At 42.8% G+C, this 21,810-nt stretch overlaps 1 protein-coding gene across 3 annotated transcripts in view; it reads right to left on the minus strand.

The window, feature by feature from the left end:
• Window positions 1–21,810, minus strand: part of SLC37A3 (solute carrier family 37 member 3) — a 22,672-nt gene continuing 862 nt past the window's right edge. For all 3 annotated transcript variants that reach the window (XM_064457165.1, XM_064457148.1, XM_064457155.1), the window contains exons 2-15: window positions 18,702–18,877; window positions 17,643–17,757; window positions 15,034–15,126; window positions 14,628–14,711; window positions 13,279–13,424; window positions 12,546–12,642; window positions 11,911–11,995; window positions 10,658–10,839; window positions 7,965–8,106; window positions 6,609–6,710; window positions 6,319–6,366; window positions 5,179–5,330; window positions 3,364–3,429; window positions 1–2,489 (exon numbers count right to left, since the gene is read on the minus strand). In XM_064457165.1, coding sequence (XP_064313235.1) covers window positions 2,397–2,489; window positions 3,364–3,429; window positions 5,179–5,330; window positions 6,319–6,366; window positions 6,609–6,710; window positions 7,965–8,106; window positions 10,658–10,839; window positions 11,911–11,995; window positions 12,546–12,642; window positions 13,279–13,424; window positions 14,628–14,711; window positions 15,034–15,126; window positions 17,643–17,757; window positions 18,702–18,802 — 1,506 coding nt within the window. In that variant the 5' untranslated portion in view covers window positions 18,803–18,877 and the 3' untranslated portion in view covers window positions 1–2,396. The remainder of the gene's footprint in view (window positions 2,490–3,363; window positions 3,430–5,178; window positions 5,331–6,318; window positions 6,367–6,608; window positions 6,711–7,964; window positions 8,107–10,657; window positions 10,840–11,910; window positions 11,996–12,545; window positions 12,643–13,278; window positions 13,425–14,627; window positions 14,712–15,033; window positions 15,127–17,642; window positions 17,758–18,701; window positions 18,878–21,810) is intronic.

Below are 21,810 nucleotides of genomic sequence, written 5' to 3' on the forward strand. Positions count from 1 at the left end.
CCAGGTCAAATAAAATCAAGTTTATTCATGTGAGATCAGTTTAGACATGATCAGATTGAAAACCTTTCTTCATCTGAGCACCTTGAGAAAATACAGAGAACCAAAAATCCAGGATGACAACACCACCACCACAATCCTGAAGTCATAGGCACGCCTCACTAATTGAAGGTGGCCTCAAAGCAGCGCCACACACTTGGACACAAGCTGCTGGGCAGCTTGTGTTCCCAGCGCTCACAACACATCTGACACTTCTCGAGAGGGGACAGAACTGTTTACAGGAAACCATTTGTTACAGGGGCCTGCCTCTCCTCCCCCCCCCCCGGCCCGGCGACATCCCTCTCCCAACCCCACCTTTCATCACAAGCTTATCTAGCACCCATGATGACTGGTCAAAAAGCCCATCCAGGATGGAATTTGAAACCACAGATTCTCAGACGCCGTGGCTGGGGCAAATGGTGCCACCATCAATTTTAGAACTAAATTTCAGGGAGTTTTGATTCTATTTGTACAGGGGCTAATGAGTAGCTTGGGATGTGAACACTAACCCCAGGGCATAATTCTGAGAACAGGATGATAGATTCTCAGTCTCCTGCTCTAATTATACAGGCAAAAATTAGAAGGGGAATGAGAAGAGACAAGAACAGATTCAGGTCCCTCATCAGCTTAATGGCATTGTTTTCCCAAGCACTGAAATTTTTTGTGGGGGGAAAAGGTGGGGGGAAAGGGGGGGGGGGGGAGAGGGGAAACAGGGGGCTCTCAAAAAGAGCAGAAAATGGAGCAACTGAGTTTCATGGTAAGCAAAGCTGTGCACAGAGCCATCACTGCATGAGCAACAAATCAACAAGCCACCATTCGATACAGTAAAACTGTAAGGCACTAATAATGTTCCACTCATTACAATCAACACATGACTAAAAATTGACATTCATATATTTAAGAAAAAAATAAAATCACTGTACATTTTAAAAAGGCAACTTTTCCCATTTAAAACGTTTCAAATTTTCAGCTCCAAGAATCTTCCTGCCCCTCACCCCCACCCAGGCATTGCTGACTAGTTAGATTGAGTGTTTGATCAGAAGTTCTGCTGGTTAACACATACCTATTCCAGTGACATAAGGAGAAAACAATTGGTTGAGAAGTTACTCAAAGATCCCATTAGCATCACCAACAGAGGTGTCAGTCGGTCGCCCTGCTTGATGTAGTATTGCAAAATACTCAAATGCCATCATATGAAGTACAGTCACGTGTTTTTAGTGCTGACTTGCACCTACCTTTCTCTTCAAAATACAACTGAAGCTTTAAAACCCTGGAGCTTGAGGTCCCCTAGGGGCAGCAGAGCATGGGGGAAGACAGCAGCATTTGCTCATTGATGCTATTCCAGGAGGACATTTCAGTCCCTGTCTGGAAGCCCATGTGCGAAAGAGCAGCCAGGTCCCTTAAATTACTTTAATTCCCTTCTGGTTCTCTTTGAGATGAGCAATTGCCCAATGAGTACGAAATCAGTGACGCCAGCTTGCTTTAGAGTGTCACCTGACAGTCCTGTTTTGGTCAGTATTGATCAGAGTTCAAACAACAAAGCAGTAATGAAAGTATTTGTGTCCCGTTACTGATCCCCAAAGCCATTCAAGGATCCTTTAGACACAAAGGATCGATTAAGGCTTATTCTCGGAGATCACAGTAAAGTATTGCACACTGTTTGTCTGCTTAAATAGTTAAAAACTGAAATCTCATTTCACAGAGATTATTATTATTATTATTATTAAAAAATTGCTTAAAAACAAATATGGAGGTAACTTCTCCATGTGAATCTACTGGAATATGTGACACTTGAAAGCTCAGGATAGCAGAGGTCTGTCTGTACAGCGATTTAGCAACAGTGTTTTTTAAACAACTGGACAGCGCAAATTCCAAATAATTATTTTTGCCCTTTTGAAAAGCGAAAGTGACTGTAAATTTAAAATACCCACGAAATGTAAGTATGATTTCACCGGCACAACAGAGCATCAAAATTCATTGTAAGACAGACTCTTCACCGTCAGTTTTAAACAGTCGACCTTTGGTCAGGACATCCAGAAATAAATAAGAAAGGGTATAGCAGTGAGACCACCCAACAGAAGACCCTAGTGTGACTGCTGACATGGAAGAGTCTGGCAGGCTGGGACAACCCGCCAGTCCTGTCGATTGTCTAGCTTAGGTCAGCAGCTCCATGACGCAGGTGGTCTCAGGACGGGTATTTGGTACCTCACTATTGAGCTCACAAGAGCAGGTCAAAAGTCTTGCAGAGACACTTTGAATTAGTCCAAACCTGGAGAATGTAAGAAACAAGTCTCCCAGAGTTTTGATTAGTGTACCAGCTGTCAGGTCCATACAACAGTCCTTCCAGAGGCAAGCAGAAGTCACTCGGCCAGCATTCGCAGGTACCGCTCATGCAGAAGCAATTTGATCTCCCTCACTATTAATGGTGAAATGAACAGGATTGTTGAACTTGTCTGTGGGGGAAAAAAAACAACAAACCATATTCAGGACAATTAGCACATAGCTAACCATAGCTGCAGCCATCCTGCACTCCAATGTGCAACCAAGGCCTCCCCAGAACTACACAGGCTAAGAGAAGTGATGAGAAAGTAGTACAGCAGATGGGAGGACTGAGCTTGCAGCAAAGCTCCTACAATTTCAGCTGTCATGATCTTCTCTTCATAAAAGGGGATGAGCTCCTCACCTCCCAACAGACTTCCTCCTGGCCACCTCTGCTGCTCATCAAAGTGGCCTTTTCTCTTGACAGCCCAGATGCAAAGCCAATTCCTGGCACTTCCAGCAGGGAAGAACAGCTGAATTGTACAGCATTCAGCACTGTGGCAATGCTGAGGAGATCAGAGCCTGAATGGTCTTCTCCCCCAGCGGTACACTAGGGCAAGGCATTTTCATTTTAGTTTCAAGATCCTCATCACTCTTTCCACTAATCTTCAAAGGCTAACAAACAAGCAGATTAACTTCAGCTCCATGAAAATATTAAGAACTACGTATCATGGAGATGAAGGAGGAAAAAGTCCTGCCTTGGAAGTCACTCAGGCAGTATAAGCTTTAGGAAATGCATACAGGTATTTTGAGGCAAGTATTTTCATGCCTCTGCCACAAATGTCAGTTCCTGTTGGCCAAAGTGACTTTAAAGGATCCAAAATGATGCCAGTTGGTTTAGACAGAGGCAAAGGCACACCATAAACCACTTGAGAATGCCATCAGAGTTTGCAGCTGCTGCAGAAATAGATTGCACATCTAAGTCACAATTTTCAGGTTCTCACAAAAGTCTTTCTATTGCATATTGAACTTTGACAAAGAATTTAAAGGAAAAAAAAGATTTCTTACCATTAGAATAAAGAAATAGAAAACCCACATCCATCCCAGGTTCTCCTGGATCAAGGACACTAGATACTAAAGAGAAAGACAAAGAAAAGTCATTCAAACTTGGAAGATAAGCATGACTTTCAGGCATTACTCTTTCATTTTCTAGAACATGTGGGATGTTAACACTCCATACAGAGCTGATCACAAAACCTTCCAGCTGATCTTTTCCTGTCAGAAGAGATGACTCAGGACAGCAGCCTTTCTGTATAAAACTCAGTCTCAGCAAAGCAGAGATACCATCCCGAAGCTTTAGAGTAACTCATAGCAGCATAAAGACAGAACTGAACTACAGTTTCAAAGGGTGACAAATTGACTCCGCTGAATACAAGGTTTTTGCACAGAACACTGGGACGTAAGTGGATGTAAGTACTCTCAGAAGAACTAAAAGCTCTAGAATGGCTTATAAATTACACAGGACGCATTTTTCAAGAGCTGTGCAACCACTAACTACTTAACCCTTCATCGTAGGCAAGACACTTGAGGCTACAGTCTGTTCTGAACTGCGTCCTAGTTCAACAGGACTACACAGGCTCCAAAAGAAAATGTATTCCCTATTAGCAGATTTATATTCAGATGCTGTACAAGGGCCTGCTTTCTTCACTACTGGGCATATTAGGATATACAAAACAGGATCTGAATTTCTAACACGTTCATTGCACGTTTGCTGTTATTCACACATCCCCAGAATGACGTCATGGTTGTCTCTGTTGAAATAAGTACAATGTTAGAATGGGAGGCAGGTGGAATTTTTCAGAACTGAAGACCCAATTTTTATGATGACTTAAGTTTGAATGGTATGTGTGTGGGAAGACAGAAACACTACAGACAACGCAAGAACATCATCAAGTGTAACAGTGCACTTTAAGATGTCCACAAAGCACTTGTAATCTTCCATGTTTAATGGAGCTAAGCGGCGTCTTTCCTACAAAGCAGAGACTGAACAATTGTACTTATCAGGCAATCAATGGCAAGTACAAATCCAAATCCCTTTCCAGAAAAGAAACTTGTATGCCTTGCTCACATCCTTGGTGTTTTACCAGCACTAGAGGATGCCTGGAGTAGCACTGGCTCCTATCTTTCTACTAAATCATCCCCTCCCCAAAGTACCACTGTGTTCTTCCACATAGTTAATGCTTGTATTTGAGAAGAAAGAGTGTCCCCAATGGGCACACTGTCAGCTTCCTTTTCTGCAACAGTCTAGTCTTCAGACCTCTGGCAGCTTACTGTAAGGACTATCAAAGCAAGTGGTGCTGGATTTACAAGGTGTAAAAGACATCCATAGATAAGACGGGGAACCACAAATAAAAGAAAATTTTAAATTACTTTATAAACACTGTAACATTCATAATAGATATTCTAATTTTACTCTGTTATACAGGTAAACCTTTCTGTAAGCCAAGGTTCTGCTATTACTTTTGAACAAAAAAATACCAAACAAACTTCAAAATGTTTTATTTTCACTCTTTGTGAAGCTGACCTTTACTTGCTTTTTGGAGTTCAGGATATGAAAGTCTGGAATTATTCTGAATTATGAAAGGGTGATAATATTAGCGCTATGAATACTTAGTTTAGTTCTTAATTAAATTGCTTCCACTGGAAGCTTAACACACATTTTCTCTTGGTTGTCTCTTAAATAAATAAATAATTTTTTAAAAAACCCAGCCCTCTCTTTCTCTGTCTCCATGCAACTTGGGATCGAGAATGACCTAACATCTCTAACCAAAAGAGACACTCTGCCTCCTTCCCCCAACCTCTATTTTCCTTTGTTAGCCTCACCTGGCCCACTGCAGCACCAATACTGCCAGTTCCATCCACAATTCCTGTGACTGTTGCCAGAGCCTCGCTGCTGCCTTTCACCAGATCCTGGCGCCCCAGGTCAGCAGAAATTGCAGAACTGATCATGTTAGAAGGGCCTCCGATGAAAAATCCTGGAAGTGTGAAGAAAACAGCCTTGGTGCAAAACAAGCATGAGGACGGATTCTCAACAGAACATCTTCCAAACACGGATTTTCTACCATGCAAAGCTCAGGAAAAGGATTAAGTCTAGGACAGTGATCACAGACTAACTGTAGGTAGAAGCGTACTCTCACAGCTGAAGCATACGGTCATGGCACACCTTGTGTACCTGGAGTACACGCACAGAAACTGCCAACAAGCACATTTTCATCCAACAGCAAAAACCAGGTAGTTAGCTGTGGCACACTCTGCAAGAAGAGTCAGGACACACCAAACTGAATACAGAAAGCTGCTTTTGAACAGCATGCATATAGAAACCCTCAACACGAAGCAGATTTAGACACGTTTCTACTTTGGAATAGTATACCCCCATGCTACTGCCTCAGTCTCCAGAGACTGGTGAAGGAGATGGAAGGGGAAAAAAAAAAAAGCAACAGGACAGAGTTCTGAAGTAGGAGTGTTTGAAAAGAAAGGCTCTATTCATGCAGGCTAATCTTAATTCCATAACACAGCACAGTATGTCTGGTAGCACACAAAGCTTGTGATCTCTCACAGCACACAGGGCATTTGGGGTACTGACAAACACCCTCAAATTTGTGCTCTAGCTCATGACTTTGTCATATATACACTTCCTCAGATACCAGATCACTGCTGGGTATTTTGGCATAAATCCATCCTCATCACACTGAGCCAAGGCTGACCCGTTTAGTTCCACGCCATTATTCTATAGAGTCTATATTCTATACCTCCCTCTGGAAGGCAGTTTTCCTACAGCTGTATTCCAAATGTAAGAGAAATTGCGCCCCACCTTTCACTCTTTCTGCAAAACCAGCAGAGAAGGCAGCACACACAAATGTATTACCATCACCTGAGGCTGGTGTTACTTTTATATATATATATATATATGTATGTTACAGAAAAATATGTCTACTAATATAACAGTGGCATTTGATAAGATACCTGTAATTGCCATGATCACAGCATTGATAGGTTTGCTGTTTGGAGAACCTGCAAGACAAAGTCCAGATAGGTGTAAATGAAACAAATGAACTTGGGAAAGCCACTTATTTAGGATCAGAAAGAAGCACGCAAACATCCAGTTCGAACTGCCTGTTCAATTAGCTACATAGTGACAGCAATAGCTTCTTTTTGACTAGAGACTTCTACAGAGATTAGTCTTACTGCAAAGGCATTTAGAGACTAAAGACCCAGAAGTTTCTCTTATCACTGTGCAGCAAAAGCATACTCACGGCTGTATCCAAAAAGAGAGCCTACAGCAAAGAGCAGGCTAATTGCTAGCACTGGGGCTCTCTTCTGTAGCATATCAGAAATCAAGCCCTGGATAGTCCCACCTGCAAAAAAAAAAAAAAAAATCACCGTCAGGCTCAGGATGCTAACACCTTGAACAAAACTCATTTCACTGAGCGCAGTGGCCTCTTGCCTTCTCATCGATACGCATTCTCTCTAAAATCCTGAAAACTAAGTCTCCTGCACTTACTGACCCAGACAAAGAGACAACAGCAAACTTAAGTGGCTCAGATAGGGCAGGGAAAACTACTCATACTGCTCTCCCAGGAATTTATTACTTTTTTCTGGCATTCAACTAGCCAGTGCTCCTGCTTTCCTTTTTCCTTTCCCTATAGGACCATCACAGCTCTAGGATCACGACAATTCTGGATGTAAGCAAGCTTAACATCGCGGCTGGTTTCTTTAACAGAAAGTGCAAGAAAAGTCTACTCTTTTTCATGGGGAAGGCATTAGTACACAGGGGCCTCGTATTCCCTGCTGTCTCACCTACTTAGGGTAGGTGCAACTAATTGCAACAAATGCCAATAGCTGATAAAAATCACCTTATATATCATTGCTACCTCTGTAGGAACTGCTCTGCTGGTAAAAACTAGAATGTTGAAAAAGCCTAACATAGAAATGGCCACAGAGGCAAAAAACCTGACTCTGAACAGACCAAAACAAGGATGTCTATTCTAGGAAAGCTAACTGGACAAGGTAATAAAGCAAGAAACTGAGCACAGGAGAGTGGCAGTCTAAACACATATACAATATGTTCTTTATTCTGGAGGAACAGGGTCAGATTTTGCAGCCAGCAGAAACAAGTACAATTATGTTTCATTTCTGAACATAACACAGTTGTGCCTGCTCTGCTGAGATCTGCACTGAGTCTGTTCTTAAAAATACAGGACAGAAGGGACTGTACAGAACCCAGTAAGTCCCAATCTAAACTCTCCCTCAAGGGTACCTGTAATAAAGGAAGCAGCAAGCAGCAGGGACACCATTTTGTACATGGCACTTTTCAAGAAGTAAGAGTAAAGAAAAATGCCCCCTGGGGGTAGTGTGCAAGAATACGATAGTGCCCTTTAAATTACAGGTAAAGGCTTTAGGGGGCTTACATACACTGTATTTCAGAAAGAAAAAAAAAAAAAAAAACCAAAACCAAACAGCCAAGCAGCCACATACAGAACTTGGCTTTTCATATATTCAGTAAACAGCTAGATCCCACTGAACATGACCGCTCTGAGCTGCATTCGCTGTCTCATTTTCAAACGCTAGCAGGGCAACTGCAGGAAGATGTCATTCACTTGCTCACTCACCTATAATTCCTCCCACATCATACCAGATTGAGAGCTGGTCAGCTTCTGCTTCTTTCCATCTAAAGTTGTTGCTGAGGTAGAAGGGCAGCCAGAAGAAGAAGGAGTAATTCACCAGTTTCAAGCAGGCATAGGCCAAAGAGTACTGGAACAAAGAGAGGGCCAGAAAACAGTTAGCACTTGAGAAATGCAAACAGTGTTCCTGATTCTTCCCATAAAACTCTGTATCCAGCTAAAGCTTTCACAGGAAAGTGCTTCTGCATTTCACTTAAGAAAGCAGCATTATGAAATCTTAATGCTGAACATCAAAGGGAACCCAGAAATATAAAAATCACTGTCAAGAATGTTATTTTCTTTGCAATGAATGCAACGGGTTAAAACGCTTTCAGTGTAGTCTTGAGAGGAAATTACACCAGCCTTCAGAAACATGAGGGAAATTTAATTCACCTTCTGAAGGGAAGGGAGCGAACCATGTGACATGAAACAAGCTTGAGATTAGTCATCTGTGCATCATGCTGAGAAAAGTTATGTGAAGTAGTTCCTCTGTGCTATCTTTTGCAGCTTAGAAGGCTCATCTGCTTACGGCACCACAAGAGAAAGCTTTATTCATAATCCCCAGGCAGGTATTCCAGAACACAAGATGAAGGGTTTGGCCAAAGCTAAGCACATATTTCCAAACCCAACAGCTGAGACAACCTCCTGCTTTTGGCTGCTGGGCTCAAGTTCTCCTTAGCTAGCAGATCTCCTTCTTTAGAGCTTTCACATGTGTAGCAAAGATTTGTTCTCTGTGATTGCTGGCCCAGCATGCAGAGGGATGAGGTGCACTGCTTCAAGTAAGGCCTCCCGATAAACACTGACACAGCAGTTCAAGGAACCCCTATTTGAAAATGTAAACAAGGATGATGGCAGAAGGAACAATCAGTTAGAACCACAGCTTTTGAGACTGCATGTGTATGTGCATGTATGCACTTGTCTTTGAATTTCAAAAAGCAGATGTCTTTATATATTAAACTCCACAAAATCATCACCTCTGAATTTATATTATTTTAACAGATACATCTTTTTTAAGCTGTATTATTAATGCTTTTTCATTCCTTCAGGACACAAACTAATCTCCACCATACACGTAAGACAGAGGGATGTTTGGTAGAGTTCTCCTGCCTCTGGGTGTGAAAAGTGCACTGTATGAAGCAATATTTATTACATCATGCTTAGAAACTGCCTACCAGATTGTCTGAGTGATTAAATTTTGAATTTCTAGAGGCTCAGGGGAAAGCTGGCTGTACCAAAACCCTTCCGCCATATCACCCAGCAGGGGAAGAGAGAAGCTACAGGAAAAAAATATGTCAAAGTCTTTGTAGAATCTTGGTAAGGCTTTGGAGGCTCTCTCGGTATTTGGTCTCTCACTGATCTGACATAGTGTCCTGGTTTGGCTGGGCATTGATCTGCCATCAGATAAAACTCACAGGCTCCGAGGTGTTCATGTTGCTGGGTTAATGCACAGAACATGTCCTCAGAATCCCAAAAACAGAAACAGCAACATCAGTTGTATAGTACCTCCTGGTCAATGAAAATGTTCTGGTCAATGAAAAGAAAGACAAACTTCAACTGAGGCAGCCTCCACCACTACAAAATTTTGCCTAAAGGTTCTTTGTACATCAGCCCATTCTTAAGCACCACCAAAACTGAGCCATAGTTTTTATGGCTAAATGCCGTATAAGGAAAGAACTCAAGATGGATATGTTTTCTTCAACCAAGGTCTTAATAACAGAACTGCGGTTGTCCAGCACTCTAAGCACTGACAATCCACCCATCCCTTCTAGATTTTGTGTTGCCTTAATCACAACAACCAACTGCTTTACTCATTAAGTGTATCTAACAATACTGTCCATTCAGTAGTTCTACTTCATGATCAAATCCAGACAGTTCATGCTGTATTACTGAGCCAGCCACCCTGCCCCCCTTCTTGTACAGGTTCTAGTATTCAGGGGGCATGCAGCCCACTAACACATAAAGTTAACACCATTTTTTAATGGCAGGATAATTTTTCAGCTAACCAAATCCATGAATTGGGCAATACTGCTGGTGCAGAAGTACAGGTTCTTATACAAGCAACAGGATGAGGATATGTGGAAACTGCATCACCAGGCCTTCCTTCTAGTTGTTTATAAAAACACATGCCTACTTTGTCACATATTACGTCATGGTGATTAAGGCTTTTCAGGCCAGCTTTGTGCTTGAAGGCAACTTAAAAAACCTAAACCCCAGTATCAGTGCCACAGAGTTCTCTGTGATGTTCAGCTAACAGTGAGAGAATCCCATTCCTCAGGGCAACGCAGCTGCCTTACCAAGAAAGCATCCTACAGCCACCTTTGCTCATGGACTCCCTTCTAAACTCAGCAGGAAAAAAAGCAGGGTCTCTGCTGCCCTTAGTTGGCTCACTACATGCACTAAATGAAGCAGGAGTCCCATGGGAAGAGCACCATGCAACCACATACCCAGACAGCGTTATAATCCATGTGCACAGGGTAACTGTCCCAGCCCCAAGGTTTTAACAGCATAACAAGTCAGATGTCAACAACTACAACACACGGTCAACATATTAACAATGATGTCAACAAATGCTGACAACACAAAAAGTATGCTTTATGTTTAACAACGTAAGTCAGATCTCACTCAAGAATCTGTGTCCTCACCAGTACTACACCTGGAAGGCAACAAGCCTGGACAAAGCCAATGGCCTTTGGCTGGTTGTCAGTGTCAGTTGCTTGAATAGAGTAATTCCGGTCATCATCATCTGCATCATCATTGCTCATTAAAGGTCTGTTGGCATCTTCCTCCACACTGCCGTCTTCATCTGCTCCAAGCTCAGGGAGGCCTAAGTTTTACAAGGGATATGCAACAGGAAAAACGGACCACAGCCTGTTCGCCCTCTCCCCACTCTAAAGCTACGCTCACTTCTTTTAAGCAATTCTCCCTTCTAGCAATTCCCTTGCTCTCCCATACCTCCATCCTCCTTTGGCTTAGAAACTCTTCTAGATGATGTTCTGCAGTGTCGCCAGTTTCTACCCTTTGTCTTCTAGTGCTCTTGAAAGTATTCTGTCTGATCCTGGCGTCGGCATTGTCTGTTCTGAGTGTCTGGCCATTAGTTGGAAGACACAACAAATTAGTGCATTTCCTCCCTTATTTAGTGGTTGGGATCCGGGGACCTGGCTCCTGGGTACTGCTGCCCTTCAGCGTGGAGGCTGAGTGTACCAGCAACTACTCAGACAGCTGCAGCCTGCTAATGCCTCTGCTAGAACAGAAAACCTAGGAACTGCACTGTGCTTTCTGGGCTGTTGAGTGCTCTTATGAGCACTCTTTATGGTAGCTTTAGCGCTACCAGTTTTATGGCCTTTGCAGGCACCTGGGAAACCTCCTCTGTGGCCCTGCCAAATCCCCAAAGTTCTTTTGTTTTCCTGATACACTTTGGCTTGCCTACCATCTTCTCAGAGAAAGACCACATCCAACCTGAGAGCTATTTAACCATCTGCAGGAGACCTGCAGATGAAAAGTACTTTCCCTTCCCACTACACAGTTAAGGCTTGCCCTAGTTTTCTCCTACAATAGCCAGTTATCAGTTTGCCTACTGTTTCTTTAAAAAAATACTGATTTTCCAGGTGAACAAAACCCGATAATTAGGCACATCTTAACAGAGATGTTATAGCCAGGCTATTTTATTTTGCTTTTTAAAATATCCAGACATTATACACATGATGCATGGAGGCATTTAGCATGATCTTGGTGAGTAAAGCATTTGCTCCATTAAATACAATAATGCACAACACCATTTTATAAGAGCCCTGAGTATAAGTGCTGTCAGAATGAGCAGTACTTTTAGTACTACATGGAAAGCTGCTGCTCTGCTTTCCGTGAAGGGACTGAAATGCTACAGCCCTCTACTACTTACCCACTTCCTTCGGTGATGTCAGGAGCCCAAAGAAGACAATGACTCCTCCAGCAAACTGTACTGAGGCAGTCACCAAGAAAGCATACTGAAGATAAATAAACAAAAGATTATTTTTTAGAAGAGTTTCAGTCACATAGACTTCCTTCACTAATGAGGGTTTTTTTACATTCCAACCTTGTCAGAGGATAAACACAGCTACAACCACCCAGACTACATCCATAAAACTTGGAAGCAAGTGATCTCTGCATCTCCTGAACAGACTCGGCTCTATCTGCGCTGAAAGACCACATTGAAACAGCTGGTTTAGTGACTTCAGTTAAGTGAGAACCTGTGATGGATGTCTCTGAATACCACTTTAAGCCACCCAAATCAGAAGAGGGTATACTATGACACTATGGCTCTTCAACAACATCAGTCCCATTTACAGAGACGTCTCAGGCTCATTTCTCCCAACTTGGAAGGGTCAGGAAAAGAATAACCTTTTCTATTCTGCCTACTGCTTACTACCGCAGAATTCAGGAAGATTAAACTGGACACTCTGAGCCTGTTATATTTCAGAAACAGGATAAGAAACTAGTGTCTCATAAGCCAATCAGGCACAGAGCCCTGGCTAGAAGCCAGACAGCAATACCTACCTCATAGCCGTATTTGAGAACACAGGAGGCAAGGAATGCCCCGAGGATATTTCCCACGGATGCACAGGCACTCCAGAGTCCAAACACAAAACCTCTCCTGCAGAAGGGGAAGAAAATTTGAAAAAGGCAATGCATGAAGAAGTGACATTAGAAGCAAGACAAAGATATAACATTCAAGTGAACTTTAACTTATGAATAAAGTTACAGCACTCTCCCAGTCCACTTCAAAGAGACTCAAAGGTCACTTAAAACACAGAATAACTTGGGGGTACCAAACAGATAAGCAATGAATGTTCTGTCCTGAAATACCTGGGTTACAGCAGAGGTGAGCTGGCAACAACAGTTACAAGCCATAGCTAGAGCTCATCTACAATACCCCAAAGTGATAGAGCTGACCCTATAATGAGTCAGTTTCTGTTCAGTCTCTTTAGTGGTAAGTAGACAGAGACAGGTTTTTTCTGTGGCATGAAAGTTCAAATTCAGCCACTCCGCACTACAGAACTTTTGAAGTTTGAACCTATGTGTTTAGCGCACACGGTTGTGTTCACAGCAAGCTGTCTGCAGCTCCATTAAAAAAAAAATGATAACAAGGTAAGAGTAACAAGCAAGGCATATTTCATCCCACATAACTTTAATTCTGACCTAACAGTTGGCCTTTTTGGTTTGAGACTTTCAGCTCAATTTGCTACTCAGCAGGTCAGATAAGTGAGTCACTGAAGAAAGCTCAACTTACCCAGCTTTTCCAAACCAATTGCCCATGACAGCAACCACACAGGGCCAACCAGTGGACTGTAACAAGCCATTCACAACCCAGAGACAGCAGTAGAACCACTTGTTGTAGAAATGCAACCATTCTGTGACTGTGCCAAAGAAGAATACCTAGGAGACAGGGGTAGGAAACAGAGAAGAAACCCTGAGGTTACTGCTGAAAGCCAGGCAGCAGTAGGGTCCTAAAAAAGAATTAACATTTCAGGGAGAAGGTCCCCGGCACGGGCCAGGCCAGAGGCAAGCCTGACATTGTTTAAGAAACAGCTCAGAGCTAACAGCACCCTCTGCTGAGCCACCACAGCACTGGACTCCAGAGCCCAAACAACTCCAGAGACAAACGTGCTGTCATGGCACTTCCACTCCAAAGGACTTTTATCTTAGTAAACAGCACAGTTATAACAGGAGAGAAGAAGAAAGAGACAAACACTTTCAGTAATAACACTAAAAATACAGTAGCCTCTTGATCTGCTATTGTACTGACATCCAAAACCACAAGGCTCTATGCAAACACAAAACCCTCAGCAGTCACTTATCTTAGCAAAATTTAACATAAATACTACAGCCAGGTCTCAAATTACTAAGAGCCCTAACCCAAACCAGCCAAAATAAACACACTTTGTGGCACACTGCTCTTGATGTTTATGGTCACGTGTTTGCAGAACACAATAGGCCATAGAGGGTTTTGTAGCCACTGGGTAAATCTAAAGTGCTCCACACATTTTACCACTACTTTAATAACCAGAAAACCGCAATGAGATAAAACTGATTCACACTTATCTGCAGTGGCTTGAACCTGAAGACAAACCTTTTTGTTTTAAGTGGACATTCTTTTTTGACACATGCCCTCCCAGCAATTACAAAATAAGTACATGAATGCTTAGTATTGTTAACATGTCCTTTAAAGAAGAGAGCACAGATTGCATTTGGAAGCAAAAGCCTTGATGACAACATATGTGGGCTGGGAGAACAGTTATAATAAAAAACAGTCCCAAAAAGTCCAAATACACCAATCTTGTACAAAAGCTGTTCATCAGGTCTCTAGACGGTGCCTCAAACTTAGGCATTTCCTTCTGACACAATTTCCATAAATAGATATTTCAGGAAGAGGTGAGTCATCTAGCATAGCTCTGTGCTTTAGACAATGCAATAAGCGCATCCAGGACAAAGTTTACACACAGACTTTGAGGCCACTGAGGTACAGCTACAGCTCATGGGCAGATTCACACAGAAACAGAGTATCTGCTCCCCTAAAGCAAAACCCTATCCAGAAGCCCTTTGACAGATTTCTAAATCAACTAGTATGTTCCAACTTACCACCAGAGCAGAGGAACACATGCCGAAAGACAAAACCCAGCGTAAATTCAGGCGATCCCCAACTATGCCACTGACAAAGAGACCCTAAGAACAAAACACAGCATTAAAAAAAGATTTGCATCTGTTATCGGCAAGAATTAAAATGATGTAGAAGGGTAAAGCTGATCCAAACATTGTTGTTACATCAACTTAAGAGTTTGATTCTAACCACTTTTTTGCCACCAAAGAAACCCTGCTCATAGTTGTTCATTAAATTTCTTATTTTTAAAAAGTTCACAGGCAAGCCCAAGAAGATCCTGTTTGTCTCCTCCAAACATGGGTGTGATCATCCCAGTAAAAAACAACCAAAGCTTAGCAGCTTTTTACTCTCTACAGGTTTTACAGCCTTTTTATGGGTTTTACTCACCACAGCATAAGAAAACAAAAAGATAGTGTCCAACGTCCCCAAGAAAAGAGTTGCTTCTTCTGCATTTGGAAATAAATGGCTGCTGTTCCAGAGCTACAGAGAGAAAATGTTAACAGGTAAGCAGGGAGAGGCATAGCTCATTCTACTCCTTTTTGATGGAAATGCCAACTCCAAAGCAGAACAGCATAGGGCCCCAGCAACCTCCCATTCCTCCAACAGTAATTATCGAATCAAGAACAATTCTGGCATTATCTGCTGCAGTAAACGTCCACTGCTACTTCATTTCACTTCTAAAGGGCAAGCTAGCACACCAGAGGTAAGAAATACTCATTCCATCTGGATCAAGTCAAATGATTGGCAAAACAAAGCCTACTTCTAACAAGCATGCAACTGTTCGACAGCTTCGTACACAGAAACATTGATGAGCATCTTAATGAATAATACAATAAAGGCATATTCTGTTTTACGTGCAGTGTCTCTTCTGTACTTATCTCGCTGCCTTCACTAAATGAATAATTCCCTTAAAGTATTTGTGCCAGCAACCATAATAAGAAATGACAGACCACGAACAGAAAAGAAAGAACACAAAATGAACAAGAAGAAATAGACTGGTTGGAAACTATTTACAATGAACTCCAGTCACTAATGTTGTTATTTTTTTTTTGCTTACCCTGAATTTCATTTTACTTTCAATATGATCAAAAAAAAGGGAAAAAGACTCAACTGTTCCCAAACTAAGATCAGTGACATCAGCTGAAAATATCAAGCTTTGAGGATGACTTGAAGAACAAATAAAGTTAATCAGGACAAAGTTTTCTTCCCTCCTCGCCATGTCCCCATTAGAAAACAACAATTAGAAAACAAACAAACCAACCAAATCTAACCCTGACCTATGGATGCGCCTACGTCAAATATCATCAGTTTTAGCTTGATTCTACCTCTCCAAGAGAGCATCCTGTACAGATATCGCTAATTATTCATCCACTTTATTTAAAAGACATAACATTGGTAAGGCCTAACAATACGGCTTCTGCTTAAGTCTCACGTGTCCAAGAAAATTAATAAATCCCTTGAAAAATACTTTTTTGCCACTTGAGGCCAACACCACCTACCTACACCAGTAGCTTTCAACTTTTAACCAGAGAACCCTGGAGGCTCCCAGCTATTGAGAGTCTTAGAAAGGTAACAGAATCAAATCTTTTGTCATTAGGCTTATATTCATTAAACAACCTCTGGCAGAACTCACAAAGCTTTAAAGGCTGAGAAATATAGATCTACGTTGTCCTTCTAATAAAATCATACTAGGGCCTACTCACAAAACGATTGCAAAACATTTTGTTGTACTTCAAAAAAATATTTTAATGTATGAAAATAAAGAACAACTGTAGTTAAAAAGATATACCAAAGTTCAAAACCGATAGCACACGACTTCTCTGTTCATGTCCTTAATCTGTTCTATCAATTTCCCAAAACACACTTCACTGTTAACTGACATAACCTAAACTGGCACCAAAAGGACCATTGTTCTTGATGAGACACAGACACCTCAATATCCAGCAAACACTAAATCATTGCTATTAAAAAAAAAAAGCTCAAAACAGCTTCCAAAATATACTAGTTGTTTGAATGTCAGTTAAGGAACTAAATAAAAACACCCTGTAGTTCATTTTAGCATCCCTGAGACGCTCACTCCTTTTTGCCATACTATAAAATCCTGAACACATTACAGGCCCGATTTAGCATTTATCATCCCTCAGTCAAACATTCAAATAACTGATGATTTCTAATGCAGACAACACCTGAGCAACTGACTTGGAACTCTCCACTCTAATAGATCTCATGGCCTGCGACCACATTGTTAATGTAAGATTCCTCCCACTTCTCAAAAGCATTGGGACAAGCCACTGCTAAAAACACGTTTGCCCCTAAAAGGACTATGGGTAGGAGGCAGGAGGCAGTTCCCGCATTCCCATTTGTGAGGTGCAAGCAGTATACAACTTCCTTTTCTACTAGCAACCATTGCCAGAACTGCCACCACTTTCACTGAAGCTAAAATTTTACAGACATGAGGTACTGTATGTTGAGCATTTTTGGAAATCAGACCTTTTAGGTGCAAGATAAAATGCCATTCTTCAGTATCAGTTTAGGATGAGCAGCTAGCACTTTCAGATAGCTTTCTTCTCTCCTACTTTGGCTGTCCTTTTAAGAGGATGGCAGCACCACCGCCACAGAGAAAGCCACAGCCAGGGTTTTACAGAGATGCCTGTAAGCCCATTAACTGCTCTGGTTTATTGCCTTCAACACTTCAGAGACAGGATCCCTCTTTCTACCTCCTCCCCCACCTTCATGCTGCTAGCTACTACAGAGACTCTCCTGGGGTCCCCATTTCCACTGGAAGATTGTAACTTTTGAGAACTTTCTCTCTGGGTAACACTAGGAAAGATTTCAACATAACCTGCTGATCTGTAAAATTACAGTTCAGACACCTGAAGTTCCTTCTCACAATCTGAGAAGTGTCCCTGATAAAAGAGGCCTCTTCAGCACCACAAACTCAGCATACTGAAAGTTACCTGCCTTTCCTTGCACTTGCCAATCCCATGTGTCCTTACCTCATATGGCCGGAGATCAGGGGCTGTGCTGTTTAGGCAGGTGGGAGTCCATTGGCTGGAAATGCTGACTTTGACATTACTGAATGTCTTTCTGGAAGCATGGAGCAGGGAATAGCTGCCAGAAAACACACAAGCACTGGTTGGCCAAATCTCCTCTGGAGGTCAAGTGGGAAAGGGTGTGACTCAAAATACAGATACATGCTGTCTAAGCAGGCAGCACAGCAGACAACTGGCAGATTTGAAGATAGTCAGCAGTGACAGGAACCTCCAAATTATGGGTAGACACACTGATTTTAGCAGGGAGTTGTGAAAGAGAGTCTTGACTGGAAGGGACCTCCTCTTTTATTATTCAAAAGAAGAGGTGACTGTGCAACAGCAATTATGTACATCAGGAAAAGAAAAATAAACAGTAAAGAGAAGGGAGAAGACACACTCTTCTGGATAACCACCATTACAAGTGCTCTTCCAGAGACAGGTGGGGTGTGAGTGGCAATATTGCTGTGAAGATCAAAGGATATTAATGAGGCAAAGTTTGCATGGAGAGGCTGGTATTCTAGCTGTTGTCAGCTGGCATGACACAATCTTTCAACAAACAAATCTAGTAGACCTTCAGATCTGAAGAAGAGACCTCTCTGTCCACCCTGTGCAAACAGCACTTTCGGGAGAGAAGAGGACCCCAGAAGCAATGACAGCATGTTCCATCAGTCAGAACAGGCATTAAATGAGTTCTGAGCATCAGGGTTTGTTTGCTTCCTTCCTCATTTCAGCTAGTTCCTCCCCACCCCCACCCACAAGCTGCTGCCGGCTTGGCACAGTCAGCCTCACCTTCGGTGCAAGCCCTGTTTGTGGCTGGATTCCCCAGGGGCATAGCACTCATAGCTCCACTGCTGCATGACTCCCAGACTGGTTGGTACTACTAGCTTTTGAGTTTGTTTTCAAGGCTCACAGCCAAAGGTTAAGACCATTTCTCTACCTTCATTCTCCTTCTTTGGGCATGCCCTCACCACCCCAAATTCAATGAGATGAATGCTCCTCTGTGCAGAGATACACTCAACCTACCTGAAGAAGGTCAGCAGGAACACAACAATGTGATGGTGGGTGCAATGGGACACAAGGCCTCTGTTTGCAGGCTGCCTCCGTAAGTTTCCAGGCAAAGCCATCCTCCTGGCAGCCCCACCCCTGCTCCTGCCCTTGGCCACAAAGGCTGGATGGTGCTTAGGTCATTTTTCTTCTCACTTAAACAGAAGTTGGGAAGAAAGGAAAAAAGAAAACATATTTGAATTAAAACACATGTATAAAATACAGCTGTGTTCCCCAAACAGCTGGAATTCAGCAGGGACAACTCTCTGCCGTTCCTTCCTTTCACATCACTACCCATCTCATCACCTGTACGTTCCCTGACACCATCTATGCCCAGAAATGCCTTTTTACTCCCATTTACCCAGTACCCCTGTGGTCATCCTCCAACCCACTTTTTTGTTCCCCTCCTAGCAAATGCCTCTCCAGTGCCCACCACCAAGGGAGTTCCCCCAGGATCTACCAACTTCCAGTGTTCCCATGTTAAGGACCTTTCTGCACCTTTTACATATACAGCGCACTATAGGGTGATCATAAATAAACTAAGTTTCCACTGCTACCTGGCTGTCTATGGACTGGTGAGTAAGTCAAGAGAGAAGCACTTGGTCACTGGTGGGGAATGGTTTTGGATCTAACTGCCTCTTTTAAGATGTTGTTGAAAGAATATACTCAAGAGTGGACTTGCACAGCTGGAAAAAGGACACTAACTGTGATGACAGTGCTGAAATCCAACAGCTAGACTCCCTGCTTATTCACTCTTAAACCCTACATTATAGCTCCATCTGTCACTAACTCATTAGTACAGCACGTGGCAAGTCATACTTTCCTGTCCCTACCTGTAGGGCATGGGTGACATCTGCCTAAACTTCTAGATACCAGATATTATCAGTATGGAGGAAAGGCTACGATAGACATGCAGTTTCTTAGTGCTGGCTCATGCCACACTACTCCAGACCCTCTGCTGCGCTGGTGTGGCTGAAGGGCCGTTTCTGCAAAGCAAGTCTGGGAAATTAACCTGCTGGGCAGCGAGGTGCTGAAGCTCTCTCCACGCCTCCCTTCTGTTTTCTTGGCAGAGGTCTTTTCAGCCAGATTTCCCTGCCACAGCTCACAAAGCAGCTACACAAACACTTGTGTCCATGCAACAGAGAGCAGCGTAGAGGAAGATACCCTGTATGCTGACCCCGCTGCTGAAGGCAGAACTTGATTCTGTTCATGCTAGCTGGCTTAAGACAGCTAGACAAATCAGCTGGTGGGAGCTGCGCCTTCGAGAGACATTCAAACACCATGCATATTCTAAATGATGAGGAGAGGTAAAATTACCCACCACCCCTGTCGCCCCAAAGAATCAGAGATGAAATAAGATGAAACGTGATGCTCCTGTGTTCTTTCATATGCACAGGTGCTTTTTGTAATGATTTGTAAATCTGACAGAAGACTTTTCAAGTTCAGCTTCATAACCTCACTTGGAGAAATCAGAAGTCATTGCCCAGACTCCCCCTTATCCAAATTTCTGCTGCTGAAAAGCCCATATTTCATGGAGATTTCTGGTCTTCCTTCTATTAACTCCTAAAGGCTTCATCAAGACAACTGTCACTGTAAGAAGTCTTCCTTTCCTGTTCTCTCAATGACAAACAAACAGAATGCCAGCTGCTTCTGGATACCTTAACCATTACGGAAACCGAGGCCACATCTGACCTCCAAAACAGAGTATGGCACAGAGATCCCCTGAGTAATACAGGCCCAGCTATCACACCTTTGAGACACTGGAGTGACGTTCATCCTACATGACACTTGAACGCCTCCATTCTCATCCAGGACAAATGCAGCGAGTCTATACAAGATCTGAGTCTGCATCTATGCAGCCCAAGTGCAGCTGAGCCACGCTCCCATTCCTCCAGCTAGGACAGCCCGCCCAGATCTGGCAGCACCTTCTAGTAGAGACATGCTTCTAGGCTGCTCAGGCTCATGTGGAGGGGGAAAAAAAAAAAAAAGTCACAGTAGGAGCTGTGGGAAGGAAAGGCTAAGCCTGGAAGAAGCATCTTTGCAAGTAGTCTTGAAACTACATCCATCTAAGGTCCAGGACCATTTCTCAACATCAATGAAAGAAAGCTCAGCACCCACCCAAGTATCACGTGGTGCCACTCCCTTTCAGGCAGCAGTAAAACTGCCAGGGCTGCCCCACACACAAGCTGCATGAAGGCGAGAAAGGAACACAAGGCTCTCCAATTTCCCAGCACCTCGGTCTTTACAGGCCTGTGAACCGTGCAGTCTGCTGGTCAAACACAAGAGCTCCTTCTCCTTCCCTGCCTCTCCCTCCCCTTCTACCAGGCAACAGCAGATAACAGAGCTCTCCCGAGGAAAGCATAACACCACCAGTTGTGCAACACTGCAGGAAAAGTTCCTTCCTTGGGCAATCAGTTTGCAGCCTGAAGCACAAGATTTACTAGTGGCTTCATGTCAACAGATGCAAATATAGATCTTATTTGTCCAAGATACTGAGTCTTTTTAAAGCTAAGACCTGTTTTTGACCTTAAAGTCACCTTTTTTTTTAATAGCTTTTACTATTGAAATGACCTGTTCCTTGGAGCTTTTCAATCTCAGCTAGCTTTCTAGAAGACGACCTTCTGGCAGAGGATGACACTTTTCACATATTTACAGTGTAGAGACAACTAAGAAAGATTTTGTTTTCCCTTTTTTCCCTTTTCTTTTTTCACCCTGTCCTTTCTATATTCAAAACCAGCATTCTCACTAGGCTAGAAGAGCATGCGACTAGTTCATCCTTACAAATTAGTCTTCTAATTATTCTGAGAACACCACATTAAATTTATAGTGGAAGGGGAGCAAAAACTCGGAAGCAGGATAAACCACAGAACTCTAGGCGGTGAGCACGAGCCTTTAAGAAAGGAAAAGGACTGCTTTTAGGATGTTAGACTGCCTCGTCTGCTTGTTTAGCACTATTTACCTTCAGCTAACCAATATTTTGAATAAGCTTTTGTTAAGCTTTCCGCATTCTCCCTTATGCCTTCGCTTAAGGTCAAAATAAGGCACCTTAAGTTCAAAATAAGCTTTCTTAATACCACCCTGCCGTCCT

The sequence above is a fragment of the Phalacrocorax carbo genome, chromosome 1, assembly GCF_963921805.1.
Source record: "Phalacrocorax carbo chromosome 1, bPhaCar2.1, whole genome shotgun sequence".
NCBI classification, from domain to species: domain Eukaryota; kingdom Metazoa; phylum Chordata; class Aves; order Suliformes; family Phalacrocoracidae; genus Phalacrocorax; species Phalacrocorax carbo.